Below are 15,020 nucleotides of genomic sequence, written 5' to 3'. Positions count from 1 at the left end.
AGCAGGTGAGACATTTAATTGAAAAACATCTTTTATTCCTTTGTTAAATGACAGTGGTGAAGTAACTTCCATGGTTAGCTAGAAGATCATTCTACCGTCAAGGAGGTCATGTGAAAGGGCGCAGGCTTCCATACAAAACACACAGGTTGCCAGGTCCCCATGTAACAAAACCCCCTCACACTGGAAACCTTTCATTTTGTCAGAGAACAGTTAAATAAAAAGCAAAAAGGTCCTTGCAACAACAGATACACAGGGTTTAAGCTTCCAAGCCTTGAGACTCTAATGTAAGGTCTTACATCACATCAAGACTAGAAGTCTCCTCAATTGTACTCTGAAAGCCAAAATCAAGTAGTCTACACACAGAGGGCGATCTCTGCTCAAGCGGTCATAAGAGGTTGATTTTTTTTTAATCTAACCATGCAAGGGACAGGAACAGGGATCACATGTAGAGAAGGAGAGGGAAGAACAGCCCCTAAATCAGCATAATCCATCATAAAGATGTGCACATAAAAATCAGACCGGGGTCAGAGGGAGACGGCGAGGTGGATGTTGAGGGTGTGGTGGGGGGGTGGGGGTGCCACGCTACATCTGCTGGGTGGAGTTCCCGTTCCACGTATTGTTGTCGTCTTCACTGTCCTCTTGAGTCCTCAGCCGATAGATTTTGCCGTCCTTCTTGAAATCTTCCGATCGCTTCTCTAGGACTCTTTTGCGGATCGTTTCTCTGACATTGAAAAAGGGGGTTGGGGGGGGGGGGGGGGGGGGGGGGGTGCAATGACGATCACATCTCTGCTGTTTAGCACCTGAAGCTATTTGCAAACATTTGGCCACCTCTGATCAAAGTGCATTCGCATAAACATTGATTCTGCCCTTAGCTCATCATGACGTATAGTCAAACAAAGTGTAAAGCACTTTGAATCGCCAGTGTGTATGAAAGGTGCTATATAAATAAACCTGCCTTGCCTATAATCAAACCTAATGTACTTCTGGCATTTTTAACAAAAGAAGGTGGCCACACCTCTTTGGTTCTGTAGAAGATGTGGAAGCGTTGGCATGTGGGCGAGCAGCTGCTGTGGCCATGGCTGCCCCAGGAGGTGGACTACTGAAGAGGAACCCGCTGAGGAACCGCCACACGGCCAGCAATGGGTACAGGATGGTGCCCAGCAGAGCCCAGAACCCACCTCCACCAGATGACTGGACTACAGAGTTGGCCGGCCTGCTCGATTGCTGCAGGAACCAGAAGAACCGAAAAAGGAAGACAATAAGAACAACTGATCCAGGACCTGTGCTGGAGCAAAAATATTAAATGTCTACTAGACGATGCTATAGACGATGCTGCATTAGAGTGAGGGGAGAAGAAAGGTACGCCGTGTAACGTTATGACCTGCATTACACTATAACCAACATGGCCCCTCGTGAGGTTAGGACTCCTATTTCAGTAGACTGCATCTCAGAAGATGGACAAAGTCCAGTGGCATAAGTGAGGGTCTCCTCACCGGCAGCAGGACGATAGAGGCACTAGGGGCTAGCTCCAACTCCAGCAGGGTCTTCTCCAGGTCTTCTGCTGTGAACTCCCTCCTGGGGAACATGGTGGCCAGTGAAAAGTGCCCAAATCTGTTGCCCACCTCCTGTATGGAGAAGGGATGTTCTTCAGGAGAGCTCACAGGAACATTTTCAAGATTTAAAAATTTTTCTCTTTTTTTTTTTTAAGCAAACAATTCAGGCCATCATTATAGCAATCAAACTCAGTCAGGCTTTAGGACTACTATGTGTACATTTGGGAACCTAATATTTTGCTATGACACAAATAAATGTCAAGCATATGCTCAAAACTAGCATTTTAAACAGAATTTTGAGAAAATGGGCAGATCTTTTAAAAAGCTTTGGACGTGAAGGCAGGTTGTTTACTGTACATATTTACATATATGTGAATATGACTAAATGTGCCAGTGGGCTGTGAGCGTGCTCAGTGCCGCAGTGTTTCTGGGAGGTAGCGTGCCGAGTGCCTGGTGTGGTGTCCGACCTGAGCGGCGTACTGCCGGGCCTCGCGCAGCCGAGACTCTGAGGGGAACTGGTTGGTCAAGGATGAACCATCAGGCAGGCGGAACTGGATCCTGGCGATGGCACTGGGAAGGATAGGAAATGCAGCGCACGCAAAAGACTCAGTAAGCAAACGTTTTACAACCCGCAGGACAAGGGTCACTACACACCTCAGGCGTATACCTGTACACATGATGTGCAGGTGTGTGGGTCTGTGTGGCCTAGAAGACATTCCACAAATAAAACATCCCAAAAGCAGAGATGTTCCTTCCATACACCCTAAGCACAATTATGTAGATATAATTGTCCTAGAGTCTGGGGAAATTGATTCTTAATATCATCTAAGAATGTAAAGGTTAGTTGGACATATGACAGCTTAATGTTGTCACTCATTTCTTCATTTAAAACAAACAGAATGAGAAAATCTATACAGAATGAGTCATTTATACAAGCTCAAACATGTGCGATTCTTCAAATATAGTATATAGAAAATACAATTAACAGCTAAAGTACCTATTAAATTGAAAATGGTCAAGAATATATATACATACACACACACACACAGACCATTACAAACATACAAACAAGTCTAATGTGACTTTTCAAGTTAATTAAATAAAAACTCAAAAAATCACAATTTAAGAGGCCAATGGTAAAATACTGCCAACAAACACAAAGGACCGGAGGCCAGAAGGAACGTAAGCAGGTGGAAGTTTGGGGAAAGCAACCTTCTCTCTCTCTGTGCCGACTCCCTCTTCTGCTCCTGCTCCGCCTGCCTGGCCTGAAGCTCCGCCTGCCTGATGGCCTCCGCCTCCTCCTGGGTCTTAGCGTAGCGGGCTGCCCGGTCCGCGCGGTCCTGTGCAACACAAAGGCCAGACGACGTCTACATGTACTCATGGATTAAAGTGATTATGATTTTCATTTAGATGTTCAAGCAATAACTATAAATAAAATATAAATCAATGACTGATCATTTCCAGAATCCACACAACAGAATGCTGTTGTCATAGCAATCGCTACGGGTAATTTACATACTCAGAAAGAGGCTGTAAAGAGGCTGCCTATTACACACGAATGAGACTATGTGCATGCACTGGGCACCCAACTCAACTCTCGTGCGAGAGCCGTGGTGCGAGGCCAGGCATGCAAGAGCCGCGATGGTGAGGCCAGGTGTGCGAGAGCCGCGGTGCGAGGCCAGGCGTGCGAGAGCCACGACGCGAGGCCAGGCGTGTGCTGTGGTGCAAGGCCAGGCGTGTGCTGTGGTGCAAGGCCAGGCGTGTGCTGTGGTGCAAGGCCAGGCGTGTGCTGTGGTGGGCAGGTGAAGCATGCGGGGGCCGTGGGGCGAGGCTGCTCACCTGAGCGATCTGCTGTTTGACTCTGTCCCTGGCAGCACGCTCCTCCGCCTTCTCACGACTGCGCTCCTCCAGCAGACGCTTGGTCTTCTCCTCCTCCTGCTTCCTCTTGAAGTCCAGCATCTCCTTACCCATCTTCCGTCTCTCCATCTCCTTCTTGATCTCAGTCTGACCAGCAAACAAAAGCCACATCAGTTCGGCAATCACAAACAGCACTGAGTCCCTTACAAAAGCAGCACAAAATGAGAATGACCCACACATCACTTGTGCATGTGTGCGTCCTGTATTAATTCTAGCTATATGACTCCTGTATATAGCAGTAACTTAGTTCAATGGGATCTCGGACTATAATCCATTATACTGACTAGGATGCATTCTGAGAAGATGACAAAACACTTTTGCAAGTCACTCTGGGTAAGAGATTCTGGAATGTGTACATTACCTCCTCCTCTCCTTTCTTTTTCTGTTCCCTTCTTTCTTCCAGTTTTTTTGTCAATCTAAACAGAAAACATTATTATAGAAACCTATTTAATAAAGACAAACAACTTTAAAGTTTAATATTAAAGCAACCTCTATATAGGAATATTATCTTAGACTAAAGATATGCTTAACATGAAAATGAAAAGTGAAAATGAAAGCAACATTAGTTGTTGACATGCAATCCCAAATGTTTTACCTCTCCACCTTGGCATCCAGAGACTCTTCTGACTGAGACGCCTGTGACACGTCATCGGAGGACAAACTTCTGTCCTCACTTGGAGTCACATAACCTGAAGCTCCACATTCCCCCGCAGGCATAGAGAGAGACTCTGTGAAGACACAAGACAAGCTCACCCGTCAGAGTGATGTGGCCTTTGGAGATCAGGTGAAGACACCAGCACAGGACAGAAGAACAGATGTGAAAGGTTGACGACACACACCGACGCCTTCCATCAAACGAAACCGTGACTCGAAACACGGAAAGTCACATTTGCATAATTACCACTTCGCATGAGTGCTACATTTTTAAAGTTACAGACACTTCGATTATCAATTTACCGGATTGCTAATTTAATGCACAAAACTTTTGAAAGTCATTCATCTTATTCATGTCCATAATTTACTCACTCTTCCATACATAAATAGTTCTCCATCAAATTCAGAATCAAAGAGAGGTATAGAGTAGTGACATAAGGTCAGTAGCTGGATCACATCTCCTGTAATACACACTGTAAAGCACATACATTCCTGATCTAGATTCAAATAACCGTTGGGAGAGTTCATGTTCAGTGTCATTATTACAGAGAGTTCATCTGATACCTTTAGATGTAGCAACACTAGATGAGTTTCCTGTTGACATGGCAGAGCTCTTTACAGAAGGGCTTTCAGAGGGGGAGGCAACCATTTCTGGAGCTGGACCAGGACTGTCCACGTGCATCGCCCCGTCTGCATCAAGCTGAGTCATACTGCCCCTCTGTGCAGAGTGCAACTACACAGAACACACCGAGACGAATACAGAGGGGTGTACACTTGATACATACTAGAAAATTACATGATCTATTAACTTTCAAGATGGGTATGTACTGACAATACATTTAATTGTGAAAGAAGAAGAAATAGTCAACCATTGGTTTACCATTGCTAGAGCACCATGAATATATGTATAAATGAATAGCCAGTGTGTGTTTGGCCATGTGCTCCACACCTCCTTGACTTTGTCTATCCTCTTGGTGAGCTCCTCTACAGAGATGCCACCTGCGATCACCTCCAATGGGGTCCCATTCTCCCCTATGAAGAAACTGGATGGAACACACACCACTGGATCTACACAGTACCAACGTTAAGGGGACGATAAACAATCGCTCAAATCCATTGATGGATGCATTACATTAAGCATCACAGGTGTTATTTTATGGACAATTGAATTGTTAAATGGACAGTAGGTCTATAATAAAAAAATTAAATAATGATTTTGGGCAGACATTAAACATATTAAAAACACACATTACAGCTAAAACACTGTGTACACTTAGTATGCCCATGTTTTTAGGAAAAGATATATGATTTAACAAAAGCAGAGATGCATGTTAAGATTACTAGTGATGTACTTAAAAGTAAACAAATCAAGGAGACCCCCAGAAAGGATACAGATCTGTGAAAACTGCACACACGTCTCACTGTAAAAAAAAAAAAAAGACACATAATTAATGTCATTATATTTCACAAAATGCAAGTAAACCTCTTGGCACGCACCGACAGCCTGCGTGTCCTGCCCGGCTTAGCACCTTTTAGCGTCGACCTTAATGGCGACGCAGCAGTTCTCTGAGGCGTCTGCTACACCCTCGTCCTCCCAACTCGACAACATCTGTGCGGACTGCTCATCGTCTCCTTAAAGTGAGAGAGAAACGAGGTGAGATCACCAGCCAAGGTCACGGACACGACCCAAACCCCCCACTGCTCGCCGAGGGAACCGTGTTTCATCAAACATCCATTTATTTGGCCACACGGATGACACACAGTACTGGGTTAGTGTGACCAGTACCGGGTTAGTGTGACCAGTAGCGAGTTATTGGAACTAGTACCGGGCTAGTGTCACTAGTACAAGGTTAGTGTGACTAGTATTAGTGTCACTAGTACCAGGTTAGTGTGACTTGTATTAGTGTCACTAGTACCAGGTTAGTGTGACTTGTATTAGTGTCACTAGTACCAGGTTAGTGTGACTAGTGTTAGTGTCACTAGTACCGGGTTAGTGTGAGTAGTGTTAGTGTGACTAGTGTTAGTGTAACTAGTTCCAAATTAGTGGGACTAGTGTTAGTGTCACTAGTACCAGGTTAGTGTGACTAGTGTTAGTGTGACTAGTATTAGTGTCACTAGTACCAGGTTAGTGTGACTTGTATTAGTGTCACTAGTACCAGGTTAGTGTGACTAGTGTTAGTGTCACTAGTACCGGGTTAGTGTGAGTAGTGTTAGTGTGACTAGTGTTAGTGTAACTAGTTCCAAATTAGTGGGACTAGTGTTAGTGTCACTAGTACCAGGTTAGTGTGACTAGTGTTAGTGTGACTAGTACCGGGTTAGTGTGACTAGTGTTAGTGTCACTAGTACCGGGTTAGTGTGAGTAGTGTTAGTGTGACTAGTGTTACTGTGACTAGTGTTAGTGTCACTAGTACCGTGTTAGTGTGACTAGTACCGGGTTAGTGTGACTAGTACCGGGTTAGTGTGACTAGTGTTAGTGTCACTAGTACCGGGTTAGTGTGACTAGTGTTAGTGTCACTAGTGTTAGTGTCACTAGTACCGGGTTATTGTGACTACTCAGCTACGTCTGGCTAGGCTAGCCGTGCTATGCTATGCTAGCAGGTTAATGCGCGCTGCGCATCGTTCATCGCTCGTTACCTGTGATGACGACGACGAAAATATAATTGTGTCGCTTGGATGCGGCGATGGCTGCCGGAATGGAGCCGTCAAACCAACGCATCTTGTCGGGGTTCGCTGTTGTTGACTCGGCGGTCGCTCGGGTGCATGTACGCTGTCACAGCCACCGGAAACGTCGGTCCTCAGAGCGGAAGTGGGGCGGAAGGGTGCAATGCATTGTGGGAGTTGTATGCTGAAAGACAGTTTCAGCATACGGTGACAGTTTGTGTAGTCTGTAGGTGAGACGCGATATTCATGACAGTCGTCCTGCGTGACAACACTGAATATGTGGATATAGTGGGTTATTGTGGGTTTGGGTCTTAGGGACAGTGACACTCAGCTGACATGCAAATAACACACAATACTTGATCAATACAGTTTCACTGCAGTCTCAAACATGTTCATAGATAGATAGACTGAACGTTATTAATCCCAGAGAGAAAGTCAGTTCATGTACATATCTACATACCCATATCCACAGTGAACCTATCTTTGCACATTTATAATAGTAATTTATTCTAACAATCTCTTGCACTATGTACATGTACACTATGTATACTTATTGCACAATTGCCCTGTCTTTTTACACTATTGCTACTGTCAATAAAGTTGAATCTATCTATCTATCTATCTATCTATCTATCTATCTATCTATCTATCTATCTAATGTGGTAGGGTAATGTAAAATAACACGTTACTCCAATGTAAGTACAGTTTAATTAATGCATATGATGCTGTACTGAAATAATTCTACTTGTGTAATATCACACAAGCGAGCACACAGCCGCACTGACTACATTTCCCACAATGCACGAGCCGCACTGACTACATTTCCCACAATGCACGTGGACGGCAGAGCGGAACAAACACGGCGCATCATGGCGGCCGACAGCGACGTGAGTTCACACTCTCAGCAGGAATATATGCCATAAAAAACGAAATGTCATTTTGCTGTATTCGTGTGACAGCTCATCCGTCTCATGTGTTGTTGTTGTTGTAGCCCGAGTCTGAGGTGTTTGAGATCACAGACTTCACCACCGCGTCTGAGTGGGAGAGGTAAGCTAGGCGGCTAACGGCAGCACTACAGAGGTGCGCAGTCACATCAGTGTGTGTGTGTGTGTGTGTGTGTGTGTGTGTGTGTGTGTGTGTGTGTGTGTGTGTGTGTGTGTGTGTGTGTGTGTGTGTGTGTGTGTGTCAGGTCACACCCCAGGTCACACCTCTTACACACTCCTTTAACCCCTCTGGACGTGTACAGGTGTGTGTGTGTGTGTCAGGTCACACCTCTTACACACTCCTTTAACCCCTCTGGACGTGTACAGGTGTGTGTGTGTGTGTGTGTGTGTGTGTGTGTGTGTGTGTGTGTGTGTGTGTCAGGTCACACCTCTTACACACTCCTTTAACCCCTCTGGACGTGTACAGGAGGGAGGGAGTGTGTGTGTGTGTGTGTGTGTGTGTGTGTGTGTGTGTGTGTGTGTCAGGTCACACCTCTTACACACTCCTTTAACCCCTCTCGACGTGTACAGGTGGGTGTGTGTGTGTGTGTGTGTGTGTGTGTGTGTCAGGTCACACCTCTTACACACTCCTTTAACCCCTCTGGACGTGTACAGGGGTGTGTGTGTGTGTGTGTCAGGTCACACCTCTTACACACTCCTTTAACCCCTCTGGACGTGTACAGGTGGGACTGTGTACATCTAAAATTCAACCCAGGGTCTTGATGCTAATGTAATAGATGCTAGTGGGCTAGCTGGCCCCTTTGCTAAGCTGCAGTGTTGCAGAGTGACTGTGTGTGTGTGGGGGGGTGTGTTGAGGTTTGTGTCTCTGGACATGGATCATGGCCTCCAGGGCTCAGAGACACGATCATACATGTGTTCAGCCCCCAGAGGTCCGTAACCAGCGCAGGGAGAACAGATTCACCACACACGGATGTCAGGAAAGAGTTCTGAAGTGTAATGATGATACATGTAGTTAAATACACAACAAAGATGATGTGTCTCAAGACAACTGGGTAAGAATGATAAAACATGTGTGATTGGTGTTCTTATCAGGAGGTGCAGTAGACTGGTGGGGTAGGGAGAGACAGGAGGGAGGTTCTAACTGAGGAGCAGACAGGAGGTGCAGTAGACTGGTGGGGTAGGGAGAGACAGGAAGGAGGTTCTAACTGAGGAGCAGACAGGAGGTGCAGTAGACTGGTGGGGTAGGGAGAGACAGGAAGGAGGTTCTAACTGAGGAGCAGACAGGAGGTGCAGTAGACTGGTGGGGTAGGGAGAGACAGGAAGGAGGTTCTAACTGAGGAGCAGACAGGAGGTGCAGTAGACTGGTGGGGTAGGGAGAGACAGGAAGGAGGTTCTAACTGAGGAGCAGACACACAGATGAGGGAATGAACAACATGTCAGAGTGTTATGAGAGTCACAGACAGTAAATCACAAATTACATTACAGTCTGTAACTATCTCAAATGATCAGTAAGTCCAAATAACATTAATGTGTCACATTTCTGCATGTAAACACACTCTGTGGTTTCTCATATTTTCTACATGAGGGTGTCCAGCTCAGTTGCCTTACGTATGTTCCTGTATATATATAAATGACATATGTTCCTGTATATATATAAATGACATATGTTCCTGTATATATATAAATGACATATGTTCCTGTATATATATAAATGACATATGTTCCTGTATATATATAAATGACATATGTTCCTGTATATATATAAATGACATATGTTCCTGTATATATATAAATGACATATGTTCCTGTATATATATAAATGACGTATGTTCCTGTATATATATAAATGACATATGTTCCTGTATATATATAAATGTCACTTGGTTCTGTCTCTCAGTAGGTGGATCTTGATGGGATGAAGGAATCGATACCAAATAGTTACAGATTGATGTGTCTTTGTTGACTCCACCATCACTATCTGCACTGCTGTGTCGTGTGTCATTGCACTTTTTACGGGTTTGTCAATACCTAAAAGAGACTATTTAAATCACACGCCCACACTACGGTTCTGTTATGTTGCAGTAGCCGTGCCACAGGGATGGATTACTTAGCCTGAAAACACATGCACACAAAACAGGTTTCAGAAGCATTTGTTTATGTGTATTTCACCAAATGTGAATAATGTATTGAACACGAAACCTAAATATTAGCTCAGTATGAAATGCACATCAAAATTCATTTGACCACATGAAATGTTCTTTCACTCCAGTGAACCACATGTGACTGGAGGTCAGGACAGTGTCCTGTAGGCTGCAGGACACGGGACTCCATGTGGCAGCGAATAAAGAGATGATATTCACTAGTGCTTAGTGCTCTATCTTGTGCTGCCATTATTAGTGTCCCTGTGTTGTCTTACTAATGGCCTTTTTCAGCCACGGTAGGATTGTCTTATCTCGTCGTTCCATGAAGGGGTTTATCCTGACATGGCACCTCCTCCACCATGTCCTCCTCCACACCCATGAAGACCACATTCCTCATCTGTGTCTCTCATGAGCTCATCCTTGAAGGACACTGCTTGGATGTGCCCATGTGTTTTACTCTATATCAGGGGTGTCCAAACTTTTTGCAATGAAGGCCAGATTAAGTCAAGTGAAACTGCAGGTGCCGACCTTTATGTGATTTATGCAAATTCCCAAGTGTATTTGTGTGCTAGATCTACTGCCATCTTCTGGTTGAATATAAAATAGCAGGTGCTGCCAGCCGCATATTATTGATTATAGGCTGCGGGTGCAATTTGGCCCTGATTGGGACACGCATGCCCTAGACAACAGGTCTAGTCCCCCTATTGGGACACGCATGCCCTAGACAACAGGTCTAGTCCCCCTATTGGGACACGCATGCCCTAGACAACATGTCTAGTCCCCCTATTGGGACACGCATGCCCTAGACAACAGGTCTAGTCCCCCTATTGGGACACGCATGCCCTAGACAACAGGTTTACGCAATCGCGACCATAAATATTAATTTGCATGTAATATATTTCGCTCACTAGTGGTGGCAGGTGATACAACAGCATTAATATATATATTTTTTTATGAGTGAGGATTTTTTGTAATTGAAAAATCTCCACCATTTTGTGGATGTTTGTATTTTAAAAGCGATAGTCTACGTTAGCGCCCACTCACATGGACGTCTGTATCTGTCAACAAATGCATGTATGCTCGCAGCAACTCCATCTGCAGCGTGACTCACAGAGCCGTGTAGCCCAGCTGAAACTTCAGCACAAGCGTGCTGAAAAATGGAGAAGCCAAAAAAGATTGGATAGTTTTAATTTTATTTTAATGGGATCAGAATTCACTCATGCATACAAGAAAGAGAAACATCAGGCAAGGGGGATGGCAGAGATCCGAAATGACAGATGACCTGAGGCGTAGGAAAAGTTATTGGCACCTGATGTTTTCCTTTCAGGAGTCCCGTCTTATTGACTTTATACGGGGCGTTCACGTATCTAGGTCTGTGACACTGACTTGTGTACTTTGTTGTAGTGGATCCAGTGTTTAGGTTGGTCTGTTTGGTGGTGGAAACCTGCTGTGTCAGTAGGTGGTGTTTTGACCTCGGGTTACCAGTCTCCTTCTGAGCAAGTCCCATGTGTTTGCTTATATGCTGATTCATTTTGGCTTCTAGTATTGGTGATGTAACAGTTACAGCTTTCATGGCAGATCATGGTTAATTTCCAGATGGTTAGTATAATTGTTTCAGTGTTTAAATGTGGTTGATTATCACGGTATGAAAAACTCACATTAGATCTCTCCAAGCATCGTCCAACATTAGCATGACGTGAGTTTGTGTTGGTGAAAACGTGGCTGAAAGCCGTGACCACACTCTGGAGGTTTTTCAGCCCTCTTGTGTGGTTGTGAGACTTCAGGTTGTTGGGAAATGTCATGGCTTGACTGTCTAACTTAGTGATGGCCTGTCAGTCCTGTAAACGTAAGCTTGCTCTGTGGCGTACGCTGGTAGTATGAGTTGTGGGTATAGTGGAGTGTTAGCAGAATGACCATTAAGAATGAATTAAGAATGCTCTATGACCTATTAAGTTAGTTTAGTTTAGTGCTAACAATTATAACAACAATGGCTTCAACGCACAAATTCTCTGCATCGCTGTCTGTCTGCAGACATATTGCTGACAATAATATATGTATTTTAAACATGAAATTTAACATATAACATGACTAGTCACCTAACCAACATATTTTGTGTAAAATCCAATAGATGTCGAATGGGTTGTGCCTGCAGGCAAGTTTTTCAGTCTGTAATTGGACGGTGTGTGTCCTTCATGGGCAGGTCTGTCCTGTCTGGTATGATTGGACTGTGTGTGTCCTTCATGGGCAGGTCTGTCCTGTCTGGTGTGATTGGACAATGTGTGTCCTTCATGGGCAGGTCTGTCCTGTCTGGTGTGATTGGACGGTGTGTGTCCTTCATGGGCAGGTCTGTCATGTCTGGTGTGATTGGCCTGTGTGTGTCCTTCATGGGCAGGTCTGTCCTGTCTGGTGTGATTGGACGGTGTGTGTCCTTCATGGGCAGGTCTGTCATGTCTGGTGTGATTGGACGGTGTGTGTCCTTCATGGGCAGGTCTGTCATGTCTGGTGTGATTGGACTGTGTGTGTCCTTCATGGGCAGGTCTGTCATGTCTGGTGTGATTGGACAATGTGTGTCCTTCATGGGCAGGTCTGTCCTGTCTGGTGTGATTGGACGGTGTGTGTCCTTCATGGGCAGGTCTGTCATGTCTGGTGTGATTGGCCTGTGTGTGTCCTTCATGGGCAGGTCTGTCCTGTCTGGTGTGATTGGACGGTGTGTGTCCTTCATGGGCAGGTCTGTCATGTCTGGTGTGATTGTATGGTGTGTGTCCTTCATGGGCAGGTCTGTCTTGTCTGGTGTGAGCCTGTCGTGATGGGAGTTGGTAGCCGGCAGCTGGTTCATTTGTTGTGCTGGTCAGCCGTGCGTAGCTGATGGTTTCTTTAGCCAGTAGGCTTGGCTCTCGTCATGGATAGACCTGCCCAGTTCTTCAGATTTCTGATTCTCTCTTGGACATCTGCTGTTGTGAAATAAATAAATAGAAATGTGTGTGAGTGAATATGTGTGTGAATGCGAGGTTTAGGTGCAACTGTAAAATAGCAATATAATAATAATAATAGTAATAATAGTTATTATTATTATTTTACCTTCCTGTATTCTGTTTAGCTTTTCACACCACTTTTTTTCCCCTCACACTGTTATTTATTTATTTTATAAACACAAGGCATTTACATAAGTGCCTCATTGCCATAATGAAGCTACTTAAGTTGATTTGTTGAGTTGTTGTTGTAGGTTTTTTGCTGACCGTATTCTGTTTTCCCACTGAGATTGTACTGCAGAGGGGACTAAAATATCTTTGTGGTAAATTGTGTGTTGACAGATTTATATCCAGAGTCGAGGAAGTGCTGAACGACTGGAAACTGATTGGCAGCAACTTTGGCAAACCACCCGAAAAGGTCCCGCAATATTTACTGCAGCGTTTTAAATACCTGCCTTAATGCCCTTTTAATAAAGTATTCCATGCTTGTCCGATTTTGCTTGCCTCGATATCACAGGGGGGGTTTTTACCAGGGACACGTAGCCACTGTTTGCTTTGCTCCTTGTCCTGCTGTAGGGAGAATACACCACCCACACGTGGGAGGAGGAGTCCCGGGATATCAACTTTGCCGATTTCAAATTCTCCGTCACGCACCACTACCTGAAGCAGGAGAACGTGGAGAGTGCGGTGAGGGAGGACGTCGAGGAAGGTACGGCGTGTCTCCGCCGCCGTGAGACGTAGCGCTGCCGCTCCACGTCCTCGTCTCTCAAACTGTCCCCGTGTCCTTCTCCAGATGTCTTCCCTCTGGCCATGCAGGACCTGCTGTGCATGAACAACGACTTCCCTCCCAGGGCGCACTGCCTCGTCAGATGGTTAGTGGAACAGCCCCAAACTGTCAGGTCTCCCGTCAGAGGTGGCCGTGTCTGTCAATAGCAGGGCGTAGACGAGCTGTATTATCGAAGCAGTCCTGTGTAAAGTGCTTCTACCATAATCTGGTATTTTTCAATAATTCACCAGAATGTAAAAATAGCTACCATAGCCCATAAGTGTAATGTGTTAGCCATGGTATTTTAGGTAAGGGGAACATGGGTATAGGAAGTGAGCAACCACTGAACACTTCCTGAACATGCTGGTGCTCAGTGGCATGATGTTAGTGGGGGTTATTTTCTCCATAAAAATCACATAGAGTTTAGAGGTTTAATGTGTTTTTGTTTTGGGAGAAACAAATATTCTGTATATTAAATGATAAGTAATATCATGAGATAATAAGTAATGGACATGAGCTAATATGGTAAAAATAAAGTTAATTCTGTATTTAAAGATGCTGTATTCCATTTCACACGTTTGATCAAATTGTCGTGCCACGCCCTCCATCAAAACCTTTGCCCAAAGCCTCTCTCTCCTAGCTTAGCATTTAGCATACATCATTTGTGATGTGCCCACAAGCAAATTGATTGACTGGCAGGGAGCACCACCTCCTTGTAGACATGATTCCTTATTGGTTATTGCAGCTGTGCAGGACTGTATTGTGCTGGTTCATTGCTGATTACAGTGCTCGGGCCACGACTCGGATCACGGCTCGGGCCACGACTCGGATCACGGCTCGGATCACGGCTCGGGCCACGACTCACTGCACATGTCTGTAAATGAGGTGGCGGTGTGTGTTCAGAAGTGGTCCAGCTACATGAGTGAACAACCATACGCAGTTAAACCACTGCTGCCCAGTTCCTTAACTAAACAACTTTGAAGAGCAAGCTCACGCATTAGAAGCGTATGGTATGCTAATTCTGATTTTAAAATCTCTGCAAGAGTGACATTTGAGAGAATTAAAGGTGGTGATCCCAGCATGTCCTGCTTGTATGTCTGCTGCAAACGCTTGTCCACTGTATTATGAAGATTATTAGAGTGGTGGTGATACAAATGCATTTAGTAGATTCCCTGCATGTGTTTATTAATGAGTTTTCCATTTTTCAAAATTGTTCAGATTCTCTTCATCAATCATTTACGTACCATTCATGCTACAGTGCAGTAGTTCAGACGATGTCAGACGATAGGTAGTTATTCTCCTAGCTGATGTCCCTGTGTAGAATCTGGCAAAGGGATGATGGCAGTTATTACAAAGCTGCTCTTATGAAGAAACATTCATCTTGCTGTTTTAAGTGAGATGAAGGACTTCATTTC

The 15,020-nt window shown here is 44.8% G+C and overlaps 2 protein-coding genes across 3 annotated transcripts in view; one reads left to right on the top strand and one right to left on the bottom strand.

Annotated features, from left to right (window-relative positions):
• Window positions 1-13: 13 nt before the first annotated feature.
• On the bottom strand, window positions 14-6,924 carry ubxn4 (UBX domain protein 4). The gene is made up of 13 exons (XM_076998319.1): window positions 6,759-6,924; window positions 5,654-5,756; window positions 5,517-5,545; window positions 5,074-5,192; window positions 4,689-4,857; window positions 4,066-4,198; window positions 3,832-3,886; window positions 3,393-3,557; window positions 2,766-2,893; window positions 2,021-2,123; window positions 1,494-1,625; window positions 1,016-1,224; window positions 14-721 (listed from the first exon to the last, which is right to left on the bottom strand). The coding sequence occupies exons 1-13, from the start codon at window positions 6,838-6,840 to the stop codon at window positions 583-585; spliced, it is 1,566 nt and encodes a 521-aa protein (XP_076854434.1). The 5' UTR covers window positions 6,841-6,924; the 3' UTR covers window positions 14-582.
• A 669-nt stretch (window positions 6,925-7,593) lies between these two features.
• rab3gap1 (RAB3 GTPase activating protein subunit 1) overlaps window positions 7,594-15,020 on the top strand; it is a 49,369-nt gene continuing 41,942 nt past the window's right edge. For both annotated transcript variants that reach the window (XM_076998315.1, XM_076998314.1), the window contains exons 1-5: window positions 7,594-7,672; window positions 7,777-7,832; window positions 13,182-13,257; window positions 13,416-13,548; window positions 13,633-13,711. In XM_076998315.1, coding sequence (XP_076854430.1) covers window positions 7,616-7,672; window positions 7,777-7,832; window positions 13,182-13,257; window positions 13,416-13,548; window positions 13,633-13,711 — 401 coding nt within the window. In that variant the 5' untranslated portion in view covers window positions 7,594-7,615. The remainder of the gene's footprint in view (window positions 7,673-7,776; window positions 7,833-13,181; window positions 13,258-13,415; window positions 13,549-13,632; window positions 13,712-15,020) is intronic.

The sequence above is a fragment of the Brachyhypopomus gauderio genome, chromosome 3, assembly GCF_052324685.1.
Source record: "Brachyhypopomus gauderio isolate BG-103 chromosome 3, BGAUD_0.2, whole genome shotgun sequence".
Classification (NCBI taxonomy): domain Eukaryota; kingdom Metazoa; phylum Chordata; class Actinopteri; order Gymnotiformes; family Hypopomidae; genus Brachyhypopomus; species Brachyhypopomus gauderio.
This window is presented reverse-complemented; position numbering and strand designations above follow the sequence as displayed.